We start from the raw sequence: 25,178 nt of genomic DNA, 5'->3' as shown, positions 1-25,178 counted from the left end.
TCAACACCAGTTTTGACTTCTACTAGACAAATATGGGATAATTGGTCGGACTTGGTGGACTTGTGTCTTTTTTCCCAATTTATGAGCTGTTATTGTTAATACAAATGTATATTTTTTTAACTAAAAAACAATTTAACTAAATGTTAAATCATTGATGGACTTGGGGCTAATGATCATCCATCCCAATTTAAGCTAGTCATACACATTAGATAAATGCTGGTGGAATCCAATGAGCTTCACATGGGATCAACCCGACCAATATCTAATGTCTGCTAGTGTATCCCTGATAGTAAACAAGCAAGCCTATCCGATCCAAGTATGAGACAGTTTGACCAATTCAAGCATGCATGTTTATACTGGGGATATTTTGATAGTTTAGCCAATGGCTATCTTATGTGTCTGGCTGGATTTACACTGCCACATAACTGATCCTCTTTAAGATCTTTAAGTAGCATCTACTATAACTTTTTTCCCACCTAGTACTTAAAGGGATTTTCTGGGCTTTAAAAATAAAAATAAAAAAGACCTTCAGCTATATATGGAATATTATAATGAAAAATGCCCATACTTGCCATTTAAATACCCCACCGCTTCACCGCCACTGACCCCGTGTTTCCCCGCTGGTCTGTGTTTGCATTTATGAAATAATGACGTGATATGCCGACAATTGACATCACCAGCCAATCACTCACTGCAGCGGTCTTGTCAGTATTGATGGCAGTGATCGACTGGATCAGTCATGTAAGGCAGGTCATCACTTCATCAATGTAAACACAAATTCATGGGGGAACATGGGATCGGTAGTGCAGGAGCTTCAAAAAGTGAGTATGGATATTTTTTTCTTTATGTTATACCATATTTTATGTTGTTTCTTTATTGAAGTCCACAAAACCACGTTATTTACATTAGAGTGACCAAATCTGAAAAGTTTTCCTCCTCGGTGGTTGTGTGTGTTCTCCCAATCACTTCACACTACATAGGAAGCTTCTGTGTCACATTGTAATCTTGTTCTGATTTTATTCATTTATGGGTGTTTTATGTTTTTATTGATATATTATTGAAGAAAACTGAAGAAGCAAAATTATTATCATCAGTAAAGAAATGTTTTGGCAAGAAAATAGTAATATCTGATGTATGTAAATATTCACTGCGATTAATGCCAATAATTTCAGAATGTGACTCATTGATGCCAAATGGTGTTATTATTATTATTATTATTATTATTATTATTATTATTATTATGATTGTGATTGTTAACCCCTTGTCACCGCAGCCAGTTCTGACCTTCCTGGCAAAGTCTCATTTTTCTAACCTGTGTCACTTTATGTGTTTATAACTTTGTAGTGCTTTTACTTATCCAAGTGATTCTGAGCCTGTTTTCTTGTGACACATTGTACTTTATGTCAGTGGTAAACTTTGGTCAATACATTCATTGTTTATTTGTGAAAAACAACACAATTTATCTAAAATATTAAAAAATGTGTATGTTTCCATATTTTATTTTCTCTGCTTGTAAGACAAATAAAAATACCACACAAAATACACTTTCTTCATGTTAAAATTTATCTAAATCTGTAAAGGAATTTTTGAGTACTCTAGACTTTTCAATACATGTTCCCATTAATCTTTTATTTAAAAAAAACCTTTCTTCTTGATCTTTTAAGTCCAGGTTAAATACTAAATTTGAAGTGATGCCTCTAACATTAAAGTACAGCTTGAGTGAATGGCTCGTGATGACTGTTGAATCAGCTCGTGCATCTCCCTGGTTCTTACTTTTTTTTCTTTCTTCGCAATGAAGCACTCCATTAAAATAGGGCTGACAATTTTTCCTCTACCCCCCACCACAGGTCTAAAATAATTATATTTTGTAATTACAAAACTGATAGATTTACATTTGGAACACTAAATCTGAAGAAATGTATTTTAAATCCACAGCCAGTTCAGAAGATTTTTTTTTTTCTTACTGCTTCCTTAATGTCTTTATTTCTCAGACAGTAAATGATGGGATTTATTAGTGGAGTCACCACAGTGTAAAATAGAGAAACTATTTTACTTTGAATGACAGAATTAAATACATACAACTTGAAATCCAAAAATATAGACACCACTATCAAGTGGGAGCTGCAGGTGGTGAAGGCTTTCTGCCTCCCGTTGATGGACCGGATGTTGAGGATAGTACTGACAATATAAGCATAAGAGATGATTATGATTAGAAATAGACACAAAACTACAGGGATACAAAGATAAACTTCCAGTGTTTCAATTCCCAAAATATCGGACGTTAAAAGGTGTAGTATGGGGTCAAGATCGCAGAAGAAGTGACCAGTGACCTTGGACCACAAAAAATGGAGCTGGGAGATATTTAGTACTTGAATTAATGTTACTGAGAAACTGGACTACCAGCATGTAATAATGGACTTCAGGCTAAGTCAAGGATTCATAATGGAGCCATAGTGGAGGGGGTGACATATGGCCAGATATCTGTCATAGGACATCACTGTCAACAGAAGACATTCAAAACCCTCACAAGAACCAAAGAAGTATAATTGTGCGATACATCGAGGAAGAGACACAGTGATACCATCCTTCAATATCATATAAAGCATATTAGGGGAAAAAATCTGAGGTCACTCTGATGTCCAATGTGGTGAGCTGTGAGATGAAGAAGTACATGGGATAGTGGAGGTTCTTGCTGTAGGACACCAGGGTGATGACTAAGGCCCCATGCACACGACAGCAAAAAACCTCCGTTTTTGCGGACCGCAATTGCGGTCCGCAAAAACGCAGCCATTCACTTTCATTGAACACTGACACCTTTCCGTAGCACTACGGAAGGGTGTCAGTGCCGTGGAAATGTTCCGGGAATTATGGAACATGTCCGTTCTTTCGCATTTTGCGGGCCGTGCTCCCATACTTTGTATGGGAGCACGGCCCGAAAATGCGGCTGTCAGTCAGCGGCCGGCCGTGCCCGCAATCACGGGCCGCGATTGCGGGCACGGTCGTGTGCATGGGGCCTTAGAGGTTTCCACAGATTGTTCCAATGTAAATAATAAGGAAAAGAAGGAAAAGCAATGTGTTAAACTATGAAGACCTGGAAAGCCAAGTAGAGTTATTGAAGTCACATTGGTCCGATCCATTTCCTAGAAAATAAGAGCTGTGTGTGATCTGAGAGAGGACGGGATATCAGAGCTATTGCACAATCTATGGGCCCCACTGTAGATCTGTTTGCCTCTGATTTCAAATGCAATACATAAAAAAAATAATACAGTGAAAGAAGATCGTGTCTGCAACTGTCCCAAAAAGCCTTGGGATACTATATAACGAGCAGGATATTATCGCCTGCCTGAGCCGCACCTAATTTTGTACCTACCATATTGGTAAGTACCGAGTATATTTTATGTGTAGCCTGGTGCACTTTCAGGGCCGGCCCCAAAATAAAGTTTGAAATCGCCACTATCTCCTGTCTTCATGCCATCTATCTTGTAACACAACCAGCACTACTGGGTGCTACCCTAACATGGCAGAGTTTTTGCAAAAACAGGAACATAGATACAGCATAGGTCAAGCAACAATCAGTAAGCGAAGTCAGAAAATAGTCAAGACGTAAAAAATTGCAAACGTAAACCTAAACACCATAACAGGGACCAAGGAACTCACACACTACTGCGGAGAAGCTCCTGTCCGTCACCCGTAACACTCTCCAGGACCAGACTCTCAGGCCCAACGAAGGTGCTGTTGCTTCCCAGCATTATAATTCTTTGATGACTCCTCTGCTTTGCCTCATGTCTGTTCATTTATCTTGGCTCATTGGTTTTTCTTTAACATTAATTGAAACTATCAAAATATCCATGATTAATTTCTGCAGGTCAAACATCATTGATCACTTTTTTGTGACTTTGATCTTATATTAGATCTATCTTGTTCTAATATATTGAAATGTAAGATATTTGTTGTGGTCATGGGCTTCTTTGTAATTGTTTGTCCATTCTTGATCTTTTTCATTGCTTATGCTTATATGGTCCATACAGTCCTCAAGATATAGTCCATCACCGGTAGTCAAAAAGCCTTCTCCACCTGCGGTTCCACGTAGACCACGTAGTCTTTTTCCAACGATATGCGCCCTAGCGCATTCCCAAGTCCACAAGTCCCAAGTCCATGATCAGCAGAGTGTTACTACACTGGTTCACCCCTGGATTCCAGAACGCAGCTGCTCGACATGTAGAGGATTGCCTGACATGCACCAGACACAACTCTGGGAAAATGACAAAAAAAAACAGTAAGCGCACACCTCACCCTGGTTACCCCTTCCAGCGACTGCAGGTGGACTATATAGAGATACCCGAGGTAGGTGTATATGAATATGTCCTCCTATGTACTGACTTATTTTCAAACTGGCCTGAGGCATGGCCGGTAACCACGGCTAAAAAAACTGCTAAGAAAATACTCAGTGAAGTAGTATGCCGATATGGGGTCCCTGAAGAAATTGAGAGTGACAGAGGAACCCACTTCACAGGAGAAGTACGAGGACATATATTTACTAGCCTTGGCATCACACAGGCATTCCATACACCATATCACCCTCAAATGTTACAAGCTTCGCATCCTCTAACGAGCGGTCTAGGGTTCAAGTGGTGAAAAAATTCAGAGTGCGCTAGAGTGTGTTTTAGAGTCTGTTTTACCTTTTGGGACCGAAAGTTTTGTATGGACGTGAGCGGCCCGTTATTGACTTTCGTCATCACCACCGATGGTGCAAAGTAAAAAATGAAATCTTCAGGGAAGCGACCGGCGTAACGTTTCTTGCTTGTATTGTTTATATATATATATATATATATATATATATGTGTGTGTCTATTTGATTATTAATTGTATTTGTACATGTAACTAATCAACTTTTATGTCGTATGTTACAATGTTACTGTAGATGACAGCATAAATTAGGAACAAACTAATAATAATAATACTAAATAATTATAATAATAATAATACAAAGCAATAATAATAATACAAAATAATAATAATAATAATACAAAATAATAATAATAATAATACAAAATAATAATAATACCAATTAAGTCGGTAAACCAGACTGGTAAATTTCCTATAGGCAGTAAGACAAAGATTTATGTAAGGTGAAATAACAAAGGGTTAAAGGGGGCCATATTACACAGCTTTTTGGTTTGGTCATAATGGGTATTGATTGATAGAAAAGTAATATTGACCATGGAGGTATGAGATACTGTGTGGGGGCCAACTGGGTTGTGGTCCACTCAGATGTTTTTCAGCCCTCTGTGTGTAATGACGAGGGTGGGGAGACAGACAAGTGAGCCCTAATCTACCCACCACTCAGTCCCTGCCTACTTGCAACGACCCGCCCTAGGCGACGGGGTACAACTGGGCGATGGTCCCTACGCTCAATAAGTGCACGACAGACAAACAGACAAGGGTACACAGAGCTAGGGGGAGAAAGGGGCAGTTGCCCACGGCAACACCGTGAGCAACAAGAGAAGTGAACAAGCCGACTCAAACCAGGAGAGTGCGAGGTGCCAAACGCAGAGCAGAAGAGTAGTAAACAAGCCGAGTCAAACCAGGAGTGTACGAGGTACCAAACGCAGAGCAGGAGAGTAGTCAGCAAGCCCGGGTCAATATGAAGCAAGGACAATGGTACAAGAAGCTGCAGCAGGGCCAGGAAACCAAATGAGAAGAGTCACAAGCAAAGGAGGAACAGGAAAGGCAGGTATAAATAGACAGAGGGCGGGAGCTAGCTCCGTCTGGCCAGGCTGTGATAGGTTCTCCCACTCCTAAGCCTGCCACCCTGAGTGGTGGAAGATGGAGTCAGTCTCACAGACATAGAAGCAGGTGCAGACTGATTATCTATGGGCGTTAACCCCGAAGCTGTGCCTGGCAGATCCTTTACACTGTGCTAAACCCCTGGCTACGCCTCTGATGGCCACTGAAGGTTTGGTCACATGACCCACCATCAGCTGCCGTAGTCGGGCCTCAGTGACACACAGGAGCAGGGTACCTGGATCCCCACCCCATCCCCACACGCACATTATTTTTTGGAATGGAGATAAGTATCGGCATCTAACTATGAATGATGTTGACATATGTAGTGGGGGGTCCCAAACAAATGTCTCAGACAAAAGTGGGTACCGGCTTCAGAAAGTTTGGGAAGCACTGATCTAAGATGTACAACTCCATGTTTGAGGGACCAGGTTATAAAATAATTAGAAATGAACGTCACTGAAGACTATGAAGACGAGGCGGCCAAGTGGTTGAAGTGATGGACTATGAGTCTGTTGTTCTCTGCGTCTGTGGGGTTGAAACCTGCTCTTGGCCGGACATTGTGAAATCCTTACATAATGACAGAAACTGTGCACTTATATTACATGTATAATGGATTTTTTTACAGAAAAAATTTTGTAGGAATAAAAATAAAAAATGTAGAAAAAGGTGTCAGTAAATATGACAACAGGCTGGGAAAAATTTAGCACTTGGTTTGAAGGTAGACAAATATTACATTTTCTTGAATAACTAAATGTGACTGGATGGCATCATACATAGGTAATCCTGCATTACATCAAAAACATTGCATACCCGGCCGGAGTCAGCAGACATCAGTAGGTAGTATATAACATAGACACCATCATCCGGGGATGATGGCACCGACTCAGCTTCCCTTCCGGTGCCATACATTTGTCGTATGGATACGGGAAAATGCGGGAAGCACTAGCTTTCCATGACATATCCATACGGCAAATGTCGGGAAGGGGTTTAGGTCAAAACAGACTGAGTCCTTAAAGGGAATGTGACGCTAGAAAAAAAATTATATTTTTTTTAGTTAAACAATTAGTGTATATGTGATTAAACATTGTTCTAATTTTTTTAATTTTTTTCACGAGTCAGGCAATATTATAAATTAGATTCTAATTTATAATATTTCCCAGTGCTGGTCACTAGATGGAGCAATTCCCAAAATTGCAGCATTGCATGTGGTAAAGCAACCACATTGCTTTATGCTGCAAAATTTGAGAAAACTCACTCGCTCTAGTGAGCTCTCAGAATCCCCCCCCTTCCTTTATCCTGGCTAGTGCCGGGAAAAACAAGGGGATTGAACGGTCAAACCTCCTACACTGTGTGTCGCCATTTTTTGAGCTAACACACAGTGTAGTAGGTTTACATACACTAGTAAACACACAGTAAAACACTTACATACACAGAAATAACTTACCTGCTCCAGCCGCCGCCGCTCCCTCCGGTCCGTCCGCTCCGTCTGCTACCTCCCGCTCCAAGTGCACAAGTCCGGAAACCGCGACCGGAAGTAGTAATCTTACTGTCCGGCCGCGACTTCCGGTCCACAGGAAAATGGCGCCGGACGTCGCACAGTTCAACTTGGACTGTGTGGGAGCGGCGCATGCGCCGTTCCCACACAGACGGAGTACAGCATAGTGGATGGAACGGGCCCCGTTCGCATTCACTATGGGAATGTATGTGCCGTATTCCATGTCTGTATGTGTCGTTAATCGACACATACAGAAATGGAAAAAAAAATGGCAGCCCCCATAGGGAAGAAAAAGTTCAAAAATAAAAAAATTTAAAACACAAACACACAAATAAATCTAAAAGTTTTTAACAAAACACTAAAATCAAACTGATGTAAAAAAAAAAAAATTTGTGACACTGTTCCTTTAAGGGGTTAACTAGCTTTGCCTCTCTGACTTTCAGAAGCAATAACTTTTTTTTATGTTTTCCTTTACGTGGCTGAATGAGGCCTTGTTATATGTGTGAGAAATTGTATTTTGTTTTTGTGCAGTTTGGAAGTAAAAAAAAAAATTACTGTATAAGTTGTATAATTCTTTGTGAATATAGGAAAAAGTGATTCTCTACATAATATTTTTGGTTTATTTTTTATCCCGTTCACGTTTCACGCTAAATAACCTGTTAAATTTACTCTTCAGGTTATTATGGTCGTGTAGATACCTAAGGGGAGTTTCCTTTGATCACCCTGTAGTCACAGACCGCAGCGATCATAGTTTTAAACAGCTGGGGTCGGAATGTTTTCCAATCCCAGGTGGGTTCAGGAGGCTGCTATAATTTCAGTAGCTGTAAGTTACAGCTCCTGCTTAGAGGATGAGCTCACAGGAGCACTCATCAGCCTCTTCTACAGCGGCGCCAAAAGATGTAGCTGTAGACTAAGGACATGCACCGCCTGCCGTCAAAAGACGGTGGGCGGTCGTTAAGAGGTTAAACTGCAGATTATAAGAATCTGTTCGATTATCTCGGGACTATGGGGAAGAAGAGATCCAGTGGAGAAGAAGGAACCCGGTTCCAGTTCTTATTTCTAAAGGCTATTATTTTGGGACTTGATTGATTGCTGGAAAATGCCTTCACTAAGTAGATAAATCTCCCTAAATGTCTCTGGAAAGACTTCAAACAAGAGAACAAAAGCGCATAAAAATTGAAGCAGTAACCAATCACATATCTGCTTCTTTATCTAATCTGAAATAACTAATAATAGTAATAATAATAATAATATAATAATATTAATAATAATAATAATAATAATAATATTATAACAATACTAAGAATCATAATAATAATAGTAATAATAATATAATAATAATAGTAATAATAATAATATAATAATAATAATAATAATAATAATAATAAAAATAATAAAATAATAATAATAATAATAATACTAAGAATCATGATAATAATACTAAAAATAGTAATAATAATAGAGAATCTACTGCACATTAAAATGAAATGGATAAAGTTACTCCTAGTGTACTCACACTATGGCTTAAAGATAGGGTGGGCATTATTTGGTGTTCTCTAGGGTCTCATTAAGCCATCGGGGGAGAGACTGTGGTATTAGAAAATCTAGAAAGATTCTCAGTTTTTTTAGTAACGAGAATCTATTGCAGCCATCCATTGTAATTTGTTCCAATGGGGTAATTTTGACATTGAATTGACCCCCATGGTGTTGACGTAGATGTCTGGACACACTAGGTTTTAAAAATTGATTATGAGCGTTCGACCTATGTTTACGGATCCTTGTCCTCAACATTTGTTTATTCGCCCCATATACTGTAACCTGCAACTACACTCCAGTAAGTGCACTACATAACTGGAGGAACGATTCAAAAAATTTTTATCGGGAACATTTCCCCTGATATATTGCATTGTGATGTCAGCTGTCTGTGTTGGATATTGGCACAACACTGGCATCGAGCAACATTGCACCTATAGGACATGCTATCTAAGCAGAAAACTGATCTCAGTCTCATCCTTTGGGATATTTTCTCTTAGCCTACTCGGGGCAATGAAACTTTTGATATTCCGGGAGAGAGGAAAAGGCACATGTACAAAATTGCGCACACCCAAAGTAATAAAAAATGGATACGAAAAAACGGGAATGAAAAGACCAAAGTTTATTATACACTGCATACCAAATATAAAACCATTTAAAAAACAGAAAGAATCTGTAAAAATGAATCAGGAAGCAAAGCGCAGATCGAAATCTCAAATAGGATCCAAATGGGAGAATATGAAAAGAATACAATAGCCGTATAAATGTATTATGTGCAACTAGTAAACCTGGAGGGGAACCACATGCTGAACCACACAAGAATATAAAGTGCAAGATAATATCTATACCCCAATGAGGGGAAACTATAGCCACATAAATAGGAAAAAATACATATATATATGTATATATATATATTAACTTGGTGAACTGATCTGCAATAGGCGGGTACAGCACAGACCACTCGCCGTCACAAGCAGCGCGGTCCTAGGCGCAAAGAGCGGATGCTACTGGATCTAAAGAGAAATGATCATGATAGAGAACATTCACACATGACCCAAACAGGCTGTGGGATAAGGACAGACGGCACACATGGGGACACTTTAATCTTGGGCAATTTTGGAATGGGTTTGGCTAATGAAATTCAATGAATGTTAAATATTTTGATGTGTTTCCCATTGCTTATATAGCACCATCATACTCCCAGGGGCATCACTATAGGGGCATAGGTTGCAGTTCAGACAATGGCCTTGAACGTCCCAAAAGTCACTCTGACCCATATGAGGTTTCAACGAGCTATAAATGATACATGAAAGTTCAGGCACAAGAGCTTCAAGTTCCAACCCTGCATAATCCTGACAACAACTCATTTCATAGAAAACACCATTTTACTGTTCAGTGTAACACACTGGAGCCATCCACGCAATCAGGTCAGAGAACATAACCACCACATATAGATGCTGTCCCCGGTCGCAATTTACCTGTAGACCACAATGGTGCAAGGGGGTCTCCTACTTTCTTTTATTTTTAGTAATTATTTTAAGCTAGATTTAGGTTTGGTAAACCAGGGGTCAATTTCACATCTATCTATGAAGCTACATATACAATGTAATCACTTCTATTATCAAAATTTCTACTTTTCTCACCAGGATGGATCTGGTAATGGCGCACAATAGCAGTGAATCCTCATCATTGCCCCGCCAGTACAAAGACCATTATTTATCTCAGCCCTGATCTATTATAGAACCATTTATAAGTAATGACATAGAAAAAAAATAGTGCAAAGAACACTGTAGGTGCTGCCCATTGACACCACGTATGCCACTGGTTTCATTTCCAGTAGTGGTGAGTGGCTCTTCTATTCAAACTGTTTATTCCATTTTTTTGTGGAAGATTAAGTGACCAAAAAACAGAGATTCTGGCAATTATATTGTTTTACGGTGTCCACTGTGCGGGTTAAATAATGTTATATTGTAATAGTTTGGACTTTTACGGATGTGGTGATACCAATTATGTATTTTTTTTCCCCCATAGCTTTAAGGGTAAGATGACAAAATGCTTTTTTATGAACTTTTAACTTTTCTATATATATTTTTTTTTATTTAACTGTGTTTAACCTTTTTTATTAGTATCCCTTGGGGACTTAATTCAGCGATCGGTTGTCCGATATACTGCAATACTAATGTAATGCAGTACATTGTGATTGTGAAAGGATCCCATGAAGCTCTTCATAGGAGTCCGAAGATGGCAGTCCTGGGGGCCCTCATTAGACCCTCAGGCTTACATGACAACCATCGGCACCCCGCTATCGCATCATGGGTGGGGCGATGGAATGTCAGATGGGGCCGTCCCCCTCTTTCTAACAACGTATATGTCACAGTAACTATTGACCTCGGCATCTAATGAGCTTAATAAGTGGGATCCCGCTCATTACACTGAAGTGTCAGCTTTAATATACAGCCGACACACTAATTCTATGGTGTCCGCTCCATACTATATATACAGCGGATGTCGGGAAGAGGTTAGGCCTTGCCAGAGGCAGAGCTTAATAGTAGAGCACATTTAAAGTCAATAATTTGCAATGCATAAGTATTGTAGTGTATTGCAGAAGCAATCCATAGATTGCAGGGTAAAGGCTACAGGGGGGGGGGGACAACAAAAATATCTAAACATTTTTTGAAAATATAAAAAAATAAAAAGAACTAAAGTTACATTTTTCTCCTTTTTTCCCATTAAATAAATTAAATAATAAAAAAAGGATACATAATTGGTATTGTCTCGTCCAAACCTCAAAATAGTCGCAGTCCCAAAACCCTATAGTCCACATCTTCATCTCTCCTCATCTCTTTTTATGCTACCTGCCAATGGGTAACACATTTTATATTATTTCTGTATAAACTTCAGCTTTCTTCATTGAATACAAGATCAAGAATATTTATACCACAAACACCACCTAGACACCATGTATGTACATATATCATAATTATAGATGACTAGAACACACAGAATGTTTCTGGATTGTTTCTTGTACGGCTTTCATAATATCCTTATTCCTCAGACTGTATATAATGGGGTTTATGAAAGGAGTAAACACAGTGTAGAGCAGGGATAGGCTCTTACTGATGGTCGATGTTTGTCCTTTTGTTGGGAAAATATAGACACTGAGCAGAGAGGCGTAAAATATACAGACGACGATGAGGTGGGTTCCGCAGGTGGAGGAGGCTTTACGTCTGCTGATATTGGAAGGGAGTCTTAAGATGGTAACAATAATATTAATATAAGAGACTGTTATTATTGTAACAGGGATGAATAGTACAGGAAAGCTCAGTATATATATACCTTGAGCTCAATAATATAGGAGCCAGAACAGGCAATTTCTATTATGGGAACACGATCACAGAAAAAATGGTCAATAATATTTGCTCCACAAAACTTTAGCTTTGCTACTGTTAGGGTGTCTATAAACATTATGAAGAAAATGACCGACCAACAGATGATGGACAATTTCACACAATATTCGCCTGTCATGATAGAGGTGTAACGGAGGGGATTACAGATGGCCACATATCTGTCATAGGACATCACTGTGAGAAGGAAACACTCAAATACTTCGGAGGCACAGAAAAAATAAAGCTGGGTCATACAACCAATAAATGAAATGGTCCCCCCGTTATATAGCAGAAGGTGGAGCATTTTGGGGACAATATTTGTGGTCAACAAGATGTCATTGATGGACAGTTGTGAGATGAAGAAATACATTGGAGTGTGGAGGTTCTTGTTGATGGACACCAGGGTGATGATCAGGAGATTCCCACATAGCGTCCCACAGTTAACCCCAAGAAGTAGCAAGAACAGAAACATTCTTAAACTTTGGCCTCCTTGAAATCCCAAGAGGATAAATTCTGCAGTCAAATTATTTTCCTTCATTATAAACAAGAAAGTATTAAATTAAGTTGACATCAAATAGTTTAATGTTCCCATTAATAGAGCAGTAAAAACAGGAACTGAAATGTCCAAACTTCATGATGGGCGCAAAGTATCTCTCCAGGCGGTATAATAAAGTAAATGGAACTAACTTCATCCCTTTCTCTCTTCATTCTTCTCCTTGTCATAAGAAAATGTTAATGTTATATCTTTTTTATACTCTATCTGTAGCATTTCAGGTCATTGAAGGGTTATTTCCATCTAAGAGATTTATGGCATAGCCACAAGATATACCATAAATGTCTGATAGATACGGGTCCCAGCTCGAGCTCAGCTGTTTACGCAAATCCGATAGAAGTGAAAAGAGAACACCACATGGCCACCTCTCTATCTATTTTCCACCTTGATGTGGTGGTCAGGGCTACCTCACCAAGTAGAATGGGGGTGCGTGACCCCCATTCTTAACATAGGTGTGGATCCCATTTCCCGTGAATTTGTAATACATGTCTTAGATGGGAACAACCCTTTAAGATGAGAGGTTTAAAAAAGTAAAAGTAACTAACCGTCTCTTTTTCTTTTTGCTTTCTTCTCCTTGTAATAGGAAAATACCAATATCATGTTCATTAAAGTCTATTAGTGGCATTTAAGGTGTCATCCGAGCTCTCTGTTCCTCCTCATTGCATGGCCGCAGTGAGAAAGAGATTGAATTAAGCTATGAAGGTGCATGCATAATTACTGCTTCATTCAAGCTCTCGATTACTGAGGTCGGGCAGTGAGAAGGCTCTTGACACCCGTTCTAGTGATCGCTGGGGGTCCCAACTATAGGGCCTCCAGCGGTCATAAATTTACCACCTATTGTAATGGCGGGGTAGGGAGACAGACTGGTGAGCCCTAATCTACCCGCCACTCAGTCCCTGCCTACTTGCAACGGCCCATCCTAAGCGACGGCGTACAACTGGGCGACGGTCCCTACACTCACTAGGTGCACGACAGACAAACAGACAAGGGTACACAGAAGCTAAGGGAAATGGGGCTGTTGCCCACGGCAACCCCGTGAGCAACAAGAATAGTGAACGAGCCGAGTCAAACCAGGAGTGGACGAGGTACAAAACGCAGAGCAAGAGAATAGTGAACGAGCCGAGTCAAACCAGGAGTGGACGAGGTACAAAACGCAGAGCAGGAGAATAGTCAGTCAAGCCAGGGTCAATATGAAGCAGAAGACAAGTAGTAAGTAGCAGCAGCAGAGCCAGGAAACAGACTGAAAGAATCACAGGCAAAGGAGGAGCAGGAAGTGAAGGTATAAATAGACAGAGGGCGGGAGCTAGCTCCGTCTGGCCAGGCTGTGATAGGCTCTCCCACTCCTCAGCCTCGCAGGCTGATTGGTGGAAGAAGGGGTCACTCGACCAGACTTAGGAGCAGGTGCAGAGTGAGTAACCACGGGCGTCGACACAGAAGCTGTGTCAGGCAGATCCTTTACACCTATCCTGTGAATAGTTAATAAATGTCCTTCATGGGACAACCCCTATAAAGAGTTATATCCACCGGATATGGCATAAAAGTCTACTATATGCATGTCCCAGCTCTTGGACCCACACATTTGTTGAAGACATGGTCCACCATCCCCATCCTGCCTAGTGAGACAGCTTCTGGCCATCGCATACAGGCAGAGAATGGTGCCTCAGTCTGATATATATTACAGTGTTGAGATCTAGCAGCCTGCCATACAAGGCCCTGGAGAATCTCACAGCCGCAGATTACGAATGTACAGAAGGTTAATGAAGAATATACAGTAGTGGATTTTAGCTGGAAGCTTGTTCATTTGATCTGAAATGGTAGATACATTTTATTTTCTTGATGATATTCAATGTTTCACTACCCATCATCGATATCCAGTGATTACTTCACAGGTCTCAGTCTTGGGCTTTTTACACATAGTGAAGCACATGTACGGAACACAGCTGTGAATGGAGCCTGTAGACAGCACACAGAGGCCCTACAGTCTCGCAATTGGAAAACCCTAATATCTGTGTGTGAGGGGGGGTATGGTGCCTCTATGCGGCTTCATATTCTCCCCTAGAACTACTCCTTCTAAAGGGAGAAAACCAAAATAATAACACATTCCACAGGACACGTCACTATACTAGTTCTGTGTGAATACAACTATGTGTATTTTTCCTAAACTTTATATTATAAAATATCTGACACAATTGGAAAAGTGAGAGATGGATAAGAAATCTGGTGGTCAAGATGACCGAAGAGCAAATGTCCAAAAATTATCTTCTGCATTGATTCCGTAACTGCAAACCAAGTGGCTGCACATTGTAAACCAGACCAATAAACCAACTCTACCAGGACTAACACAGTGCACGAGACTCTATCAGAGATTGTAGAATCAATAGAGAGCAGAATTTGTAAGATTCTCTCATCTCAGGACTCCACTTTAGAATTTGAGAAGACTCAGATCATTGGCTCAAGGTTTGCCTTGTTATATTATTTCTGCTGCATAAAGAAATATGTGACAGTACTTACATCTGATATTCTCATACTTCTGGAGGTTTAAGATTGCCATTAGAGTGTAGAAAGCTTCTCTGTATTGTCCGTTGAATGTAGGAGTACACAGATATGGTGCCAGACCCATAAATATTTCTTATCAGTGATATAAATATATTGAGAACCACAATATAAACTATACGTAAAAAACAAGAAGCCAGGGGAGACATTTATTATATTGTCTCCTGTGTATGAAAATAATCCATCGGAGAAATATACTGTAGAAATTACACACATTATTGGCTTGTGCTAATTTTTTGTGGTTATAAGTCTCACTTGTGCCAATTCCTTCAGGAAACCAAAAATATATTCTCTCATCAAATTATTGGACAGATATTGTAAATAACAAGTTTACTGCACACATATAGATATTACTGATTATACTACATTCCTGTTTTACACTGTCCAGAAGAACTTTTACCCCTTGAGGACCAGGCCTTAAGGCCATGAACAGTTTTACTCACCACTCCCTGTGCCAGTGATGATCCCTCACTAATGACGTACGCCCGGTGGCTGACGTACGCCCATGTCCTATTTAAGGAAGGATCTGGCCGGATAGTGTTGCATGCAGATAAGGTACATCATTTTGTTCTTGTGTGTTGACCCTGACCTTGAACTGGTCTTTAACTTTAACCCCTTCACGCAGCCTGACTGCAATTATGTCCTGGTGTGGGGTGGGGAAATGTATGGAGTACACTCACGCGCTGAGCGAGCTCCATAAACTGTGGGTGTCAGCTGTGCTTTACAGCTGACACCTGAGTCTAACGTCCGGGAACAGCGATCACGCTAATCCTGGCCTTTTAAGCCCTCTAATGCTGCCCTAAGGGGACTAATAGATTGTTTAAAAAAGTTAAATAAAGTTTTTAGTAGTGAAAAAAAAAAACATTTAATGTTAAAAAAAACCTTTTCCACATTTTCCTCTCATGTAATGTCAAAAATAAAAAAAGTAAACAAAATAGGTATTGCTGTGTCCGTAAAAGTCCAAACTATTATAATATACCATTATTTAACTCGCACGGTGAACGCTGTAAAAAAATGAAAACCCAAGAATCGCCTTTTTTTGGTCAACTTAGCTCTGCAAAATTTTTTTAATAAAAAGTGATAAAAAAAACGGATGTATCAAAAAATGTTGACAATAAATACTACAGCTCATCCCACAAAAATTAAACCATCACACCGCCCAATCGACGAAAAAGTTTAAAAGTTCTGGCTCTCAGAATGTAGTGAAGCAATATAATATTTTTTAAAGAAATAGTTTTTTCTCTGTAAAAGTAGTAAAATATAAAAAAAAAATATATAAATTTGTCATCACCCCATAGATGGTCAATGGATCTCACCAACAGACGTCCAGCTTACAGTAGGATAGATGATCGTTACCACCAAGTCCATAAAAGATGCTACGTTAATTTTAATTATATTTTATTTTTAAAATCCCATCAGGTTTAACATATTACCCTCCAGTTGTTCCAGAAGATCGAACATCTTTTGGAACGGATGCATTTTTCTGCATCCTATATCTCCGCTTGGGTTATTTTTGATATTTATAGCTTTGGACTGCGGCTCCTCAGATCCGCCATCTTAATCTTATTGTAATCATTGTGAACACAGGACATATCATTGTTACGACCAGCAGGTTGTGGACCCACTGGGCTATTCCACTGGTTTGGCTTGGGGTCACCTCTAAGGGCGTTATCTAAGTAGCTTTCCCAGGCTTCATACTTTAACACCTATACAAGCATCTGGTCTTCTCCGCAGGACAGCTACCAGGTCACTACCTCTTGAGGTGGTTCCGGCAAAGTAGATGCTGGCCCAGCGGACCAGGAATAGGCACTGACAGATGGTACCGTGATGGATGAAGCTTCAGGCTTGTCACCAACAGTAAGAGGCAGACTGACAGCAGGCAACTGGATTGAATCTGATAGCGGATCGCTGGACACAGACAGGTAGCGGATGGCTGGACACTGGCTGATAACAGATAACTGGATATAGGGTTGTAGCCAGAGGTGTAGCTAGGTTCTCCTGCACCCGAGGCAAAGATTCAGATTGGCGCACCCCCCAACTTATTTCCTGACATCTCCCTCCACCTCGCCATGTTTGCTTTCTCTACCAATCAATGAGGTGTTTTTTCACAATTTTTTTAATGTAACTCGAGTATAAAAGCATTTCTACATTTTACAAGCGATATAGTTCTATTATGTAATTAACATAAAAATAAATTTAAAGAAAATAAATTAAAGAGGCCACACACAGCCCCCTGTAGATAGTGCCACACACAGCCCCCCTTTTAGATAATGCCACACACAGCTCCTCTCTTGTAGATAGCGCACACACAGCCTCCCTTATAAATAGCGCCACACAGCCCCCCTTGTAGATAGTTCCACACACATCCAGCTTCCCCCCTCGTAGATAGCGGAACACTCACCCCCTTGTAGATAGTGCCACACACAGCCCGCTGCCCCTTTGTAAATAGCGCCACATTCACCCCCCTTGTAGTTAGCGCCACACTGTGAACAGACCGGTGAGCGGTAGCATACCGCTACCACTCTCCGCTCTGCCTGGTGTGACTTAACGGAGGAGCCGAGGAGGTCATGCGCCCTGTGCGGGACTCTTTATTGCCGCCCCCTACACAAACCAGAAAATAACCACATATATGGACACGCTGGAACATATATACTGTACATACATAAAGACAGATATTTAGACATACAGGCAAATATACATACACACATTCTGGAATACATACATACAGGTAAATATATAGACGTACAGAGATATATATGCACACACCGGCAGATAAATACACAGTCAGGAACATATACAAATACATTAAAGGCACATATATACAAGCACAAAGACACATTCACAAACAGACCCATATATACGCACACAGGCACATATGTACACCGCACAGATAATGTAGTAGATGTTACCTGCTATCCTATGTAACACCACAGATAACACAGTGATAACTCTCTGAGTACAGATAATGTAGTAGTGTTGCCTGCAGTCCTATGTAAGACCACATATAATGTAGATGCTACCTGCAGTCCTATGTAACACTACAGATAACACAGTGATAACTCTCTAAGTACAGATAATGTAGTTATGTCACCTGCAGTCCTATGTAACACCACAGATAACACACAGTGATAACTCTCTGATTACCGATAATGTGGTAGATGTTGCCTTCAGTCCTATGTAACACCACAGATAACACAGTGATAACTCTCTAAATACAGATGGTAGTGTTACCTGCAGTCCTATGTAACACCACTGATAACAAGTGATAACTCTAAGAGTACACTCTCTGAGTACAGATAATGTAGTTATGTCACCTGCAGTCCTATGTAACACCACAGGTAACACACAGTGATAACTCTCTGAGTACAGATAATGTAGTAGTGTTACCTGCAGTCCTATGTAAGACCACAGATGACACAGTGATAACTCTCTGAGTACAGATAATGTAGTAGATGTAAGAGACAAACACATGCAGAGACACACACACGCACACACACACACACACACACACACACACACACACACTGTAACATATACACATACTAAGACAGAGACACACACTGTATACACACTACACACACATATACACACAGACACTCACCATGTCTCCTTGCTGACAGGTCAGGACGGGCTGTGGGCGGAGCTTCCTCCTCTGCTTCTCGGCTGTGTGTAACAGCAGAGCACAGAGTAGAGGCAGAGCTGGAAGGGTGCAGCACGGGAGTGGACCTTTCCCCTGACCTGAGTCATCTCATCTCATGTCACTGACGTGAGGTCAGGTGACAGGTAAGGTGACTGGACTTGTCCACTCCCTGGCCGTCACAGACCCCAGTCAGAACGCCACTGCATAATTTCCTGGCTCTTCCTAAAGCTGCTGTAGGTGTCCGACATACGGCGCACCTATCAGCAGTGATCAGCTGCTCTTCGGCGCCCCCCCTTCCCTACAAACTAGTTGCGCCCGGGGCACATGCCCCGCCTGCCCCCCCTAGCTACGCCTCTGGTTGTAGCATATAACTGGATACAGGCTGACAATAGATAGCAATAACGGACTGGAATAAGATCCACACTGGAACCTTTGCAGGATACAGCTGGTATAAAGGTTCTCACCGGTTTGTTTGTGGATCTGTATAATCTGGGAGATGGTGCTTGTAACCCAGGGCAATGATTGGCACAGCGGGTTTAGAGGCAGTCAGATGAATAGGCCAGAAATCAGGACAGGCAGCAGACGTCGTTACGGGTATGGGTCCCGTATAGGTCAAGGCAGGCGGCAGGCAAGGATACTACAAGTTCAGGCAGAGGTCACAATGGGAAATCCGCACAAAGGAAGAAGGCAAGGTAACAGAGAAACTGGGTACAGGGAAGCTCACAGGGATAACTTGGTTGAACAAGCAAGGATCTGAGGGAGGAGGATCCTTAAATAGAAAGTCTTTGGATATTGGCACGCGCTGGCCCTTTAAGAAGTGAAGAGTCAGCGCGCGCAATGACATTAAAACCAAGCCAGGCCTTTACTTTTGCACCATCGAAAGTTGACGAAAAAATAAATAAAATAAAAATACAGAGATTTACAAACGGGTGGGAAGCTCCATCGGTTGGCCCGTTCATGTATTTTTTCTACTTTCTTTTTTACATTGTGCCACCTATAAAATGTCAATTACATTGTACCCTCAAAAGCTCACCAAACGTACCACAGTGTTAGCCACAATAGTTAGTCACAGTAGTCCCCACGGCCAGGTAGATTTTCCCCACCCCATTGTTAGCCACAATCCAGGGGTGGGATCGAGCCAGTTTACCCCGGTTTTACAGCCGGCTCGGAGAACCGGGTCAAGCGAAAGCCCAGAACTAGTCCCCTGCACTCAATTATATTCGCGTCCTTGGGACGCGGATACAATTGATTTGTCTAGCCCTGCTTGGTGAGGCACAAGATGTTCCACCATTCGGTGATTTTAGCGATGATGTATTCGGTGCAATGACGTCATTGAGCCACTGGATGAGATCTGACGTCGCTGGAGAATGTCACGGGAACGGGGACAGGTTAACATATTTTTTTTTTTCTTTTGCAATGGGCAGTGTTGGGGGCACTATCTACAGGGGACTCTATAGGGGGCCGTATCTACAGGAGGAGGCACTATCTAGAGGGGAATCTATAGGGACCCTATCTTCAGGGGGATCTATAGGGGACCCTATCAACAGGGGACGCTATATGGGGCAATATTTACAGTGGACTCTACAAGGGGCACTATCTAAAGGGGACTCTACAGGGGGCACTATTTACAGCCTGTAGACTACAGAGGGCATTATAGGGGCCCTATCTACAGGGGCCCTATCCACAAGGGGCACTTTCTACAGGGAGCACTATTTACAACCTGTAGACGACAGGGGATACTATCTACAGGTGGCACCATCTACAGGGGACTCTATGGGGGCACTATCCACAGGAGGCTTTTGGTGGGCACTATCTACAGAGGTCTTTATGAGGGACATTATATACTGGAGGTTCAATGAGGGGCACTATCTTTAGGGGGCATTATGAGTGGCACTATCTTTAGGGGGCCGTGTGTGTGTGTGTGTGTGTGTTTGTGTGTGTTTGTGTGTGTTTGTGTGTGTGTGTGTGTGTGTGTGTGTGTGTTTGTGTGTGTGTGTGTGTGTGTGTGTGTGTGTGGTGCTTTACTTCACAGTTTCTGACAACATTTTATTAATGAGGACTCCATTCTTAGTAACTATAAACTACTACTTATTAACATTGGTAACATTACTAAGTAAGAGAGGACCCTGCTGACCATAAGAGCGTACACTTTACCTGAGAGAGGACCCTGCTGACCATAAGAGCTTACACTCTACAGGAGAGGATCCTGATGATCATAAGAGCTAACATTCTACAGGAGAGAGGACCCTTCTGACCATAAGAGCTTACACTCTACAGGAGAGAGGACAGTGCTGACAATAAGAGTTTACACTCTACAGGAGAGAGGACCCCGCTGACCATAAGCGCTGACACTCTACAGGAGAGAGGACCCTGTTGATCATAAGAACTTACACTCAACAGGAGAGAGGACCCCGCTGGCCATTAGAGCTTACACTCTACAGGAGAAAGGACACTACTGCCCATAAGAGCTTACACTCTACAAGAGGGAGAACCCTGCTGCCCATAAGAGCTTACACTCTACAAGAGGGAGAACCCTGCTGACCATAAGAGCTTACACTCTACAAGAGGGAGAATCCTGCTGACCATAAGGGCTTAACACAGAATATAAATAAAGCTACATGAACCAGCCACGCAGACCTTATCTGAACCAACATGGATATAAAGTGCAGAGTCATGTGACAAGGGTAGCAAGTTTAGAATGGAGGGGTGGAGATATTTGTGACCAGGACAGATTGTGTGTGGGCCATAGACTACATGTGACATGGGTCTCTGAAAAAATTAGATTTGAAGGCACGCTTAACACTGGGAAATTTATGAACAAGTCTAATGTTCCTGGGAATTGGTTCAACAGAATAGGTGCAGCACAGGAGAAATCCTTCAGATATGAGAGGATGTAATAAGAGGGGATATGAGACGTAGTTTATTGGCAATGCAAGAGAATGAGTGTGTTGGTAAATGGAGAAGAGAGTAGAGTTGTATGGTGGTTTATCATTGTGGAAAGCTTCGTACAATAGGAGGAGAGCCATAAATATAATTCTAGAAGAGACCAGTAACAGGGTAATGAGCGACCGATCACCCTGACTGCTGCATTCATGATAGAGTGAAGTGGAGCCAGTCTGTCTAGTGGAATACCAGTTAGTAGTGATCAGGGCCTGGCTCAGTGATGCAGCAGTGTCAGTGGTTGGGTCGGGACAGATATGACAGATGATTTTTAGATGGATGAAATAAGATTTGGCAAAGAATGGAATGTGAGGAAGAGACGACAGGATCAGAGTCAACTATAACCCCAAGACATTGGGCTTGATGTCTGGGCAGGATGGTGGAGTTACAGACGGAAATGGAGACATCAGGTTTAGGGTGAAGAAGATGATGGAGGAAACAGAAACAGAAACAAAAATGTAAATATAGAGAGGACCTGACAGCAGAGGCAGCATCCACATAATCCGGGGCATTTCAATATAATTATTCAGTACATTTATTTTTGGGGTTAATAATTTGAACTTATTTTACTGATTATTGTTGTTGCATCTACATTCACCCCATGGGCCTCATGACCTAAGAGATTATCACCAGGCTCTTCAGAGGATTATTTTCTTCAGGGCTTCATCTTCCAGTATATATTAAAAAAAAGCCAAATATCAGCCATTGTCTCATCTTATAACAGCTCTGCTTCATTAGGTATTTATTATTAGAATCAAAATAACATCTAATTGTGAATGAATTTGATGTATTTTTATTATTTATTTATTTATTTCAATTGTATCAATTTTTATTTTTTATTTTTTATTTATTTATTTTAATCATATATTTCATTGCATTTTTTAATTATTTTAATTGTATCTATTTATTTATGTGTATTATTTAATTATTTTTATTTAATGGTAACAATTTTTAATTTTTATTAACTTCAGTATATTTATTTTATTTTTATTATTTCATTGCTTAATATTTGTCTGTTTATTTAATTAAAAAAACATCCAGATTGAGAGAATTGTTATTATTGTTGGCCACACCATTTTTATGTAGAATATTTTTAATGTTATTTTCTCTATTAGGATATCAATGATACAATTATTGTAAGCTGAATATTGTAAAAATTGATCCAAAAGTAGCCTGAAAAATCTGTAGAGCAAACAGTGGTTACAAATAAATAGATGTTGCCTGTGCTGAGGGTAGAATAATATTGTTGATATAATGCAAAATTTTTAAATATAATTCCCTTGAATCTTTTAGTATTTGGCACCACAAAATGCTACAGCAACACAATAGAAGTGAAGTGTCCGTAATATTATACAAGATGTCAGTCATTGTTAATGGGGCTTAATGGATAAACATATACTGTATATTTAGTGACATATAGAGGTGAACAGATAAAATCATGTCCTACTATGCAGTCCCCTAACCAGTTCAAAAATATTTTTACAAAATGCAGGTATTTTGAATTTTTGGTGAAAAAAATTAGTAGTGAATTTTGGAAATTCTAAAAGTGCAATTACAGTGAAACCTCTCCAAAAAGACCACTTCTTTGTGAATACGAGCCCCCAGTTAGACCAGATATTTCAGTGTTGGATTTTCAATTTCCCTATATGCTGCATACAGTGAAGCTCTGGAGATGACCACCCAAAATTGGGGAGGTCCTCTCAAAGAAGTGACTTTTTCACAGAAATTTGAATGGCCGGCTCCAATAGGTCTCACTGTATATTTTAACGGGAAATCCTTAGTGACTGTCTTAGTGAATTTTGTCTTTAATTTATTATTATGTATAAGTTTATTATTATTAGTTAGAGAGATAGACGACATACTTAGCATTTTCTGCCCTCCTTGACATAATGGTACAACTTAAAGTACTACTATGTGAAAGTAATTACGCAAATAATGCAATAAGGGCTCCATAGTGTAATATATTAATGAAAACGGGCAATGAAATTCCTCTGGGCGGAGGGAATAGAACCACAGTGACCAAGCCGAGTTGTGCAACGGGCACAACACAACCCTGGGATGCACGTGTGGATAAAAGCTTTTCCTCTGGTTAGCGTGGTTGCTGCTCCACCTGCAGACCTCCTGCACGAGACCTCAAGGAACCGCTCACTAAAACATAAAAAGCAAGATCTAATGGAAGCTACCAAACAGATTTGAGGACCATAAAGATTATAAAACCATTTATTGATCCTGCCTTTTTTGTTTTATTAAAGTGATTGCACAGGCATTGAAGTGCGTCCACACAACCACAATCATGAGCATGACTATAATACACACTCACCTTCTGCACCCTGACAATGACCAATGATCAACATGATATCGGGAAACAGTGCTCTACTGGGAAAGTGATGACTAAATGTGTTGATATAGGGTCTTACAATCATTATTACATACAGTGTATCCTATGGGCTGTGAAGTATTATTGAACGTGTATAATACAGGTTTACCTTCTTAGTGAAGAATGTTCTCATCTCTACTACCAACTATTATTCTAATATTGTATCATGTCGTGGACACAGTGACCCGCATTACTTTGGACAAAAGATTAGTGGTTTTGACATGAGAAAGCTACAAATAAATGTTTAAAGGTTTTTTTTTTTCCATTCAGACATGTTCCATATGCCCTATGTGGGTCATTCTTCAGCTTTGATTGTGTTGTAATTTATGGAAAAGGAACATTTTATTTTCTTATAAATAACATATTTTACTAGGGAATGGAGAAGTACAATACTACCACAATCCTTCTCCTCGGATTTCCAAGTCTCCATAGCTTCAGAATTTTATTTTTTATCTTTCTCTTCATGATTTACCTCACAACGATATGTGGAAACCTTATGGTCGCCACTCTGGTGGCCAACAGTAGGAAGCTCCACTGTCCCATGTACTTCTTCCTATCACAACTCACCATATCAGACATCATGACGACCTCAGATATTGTCCCGAACATACTTCATATGGTTCTGAACAATGGTTCCTCTATGTCCATTTCATGATGCATCGCTCAGTTCTTTTTCTTTGGTTACTCTGAATCTTCAGAATGTCTTCTGTTGACAGCCATGTCTTATGATAGGTATCTGGCCATATGTAAACCTCTGCATTATGAGTGCATAATGAATCTGATGCTTTGCCTGAAGTTGATTATTATATCCTGGATATTAGGTCTTACTGTTACCTCAATTCTAACAATGAATATGTCCCAGCTTAAGTTCAGCCGGTCGAATGTCATCGATCACTTCTTTTGTGATTTTGATC

General features: G+C 40.5%; 1 protein-coding gene across 1 annotated transcript; it reads right to left on the bottom strand.

The window, feature by feature from the left end:
- On the bottom strand, positions 1-24,873 carry LOC142750652 (olfactory receptor 8B12-like). Its single transcript, XM_075859642.1, has 4 exons — positions 24,832-24,873; positions 12,300-12,733; positions 1,965-2,178; positions 1-120 (listed from the first exon to the last, which is right to left on the bottom strand). Exons 1-4 carry the CDS (start codon positions 24,871-24,873, stop codon positions 1-3), a joined length of 810 nt encoding a protein of 269 aa, XP_075715757.1.
- Positions 24,874-25,178: the final 305 nt, after the last annotated feature.

Source organism: Rhinoderma darwinii, chromosome 3, assembly GCF_050947455.1.
Source record: "Rhinoderma darwinii isolate aRhiDar2 chromosome 3, aRhiDar2.hap1, whole genome shotgun sequence".
In the NCBI taxonomy this organism is placed as follows: Eukaryota; Metazoa; Chordata; class Amphibia; order Anura; family Rhinodermatidae; genus Rhinoderma; species Rhinoderma darwinii.
Note: the sequence above shows the minus strand (reverse complement) of the source record. Positions and strands in the feature narration are given on the sequence as shown.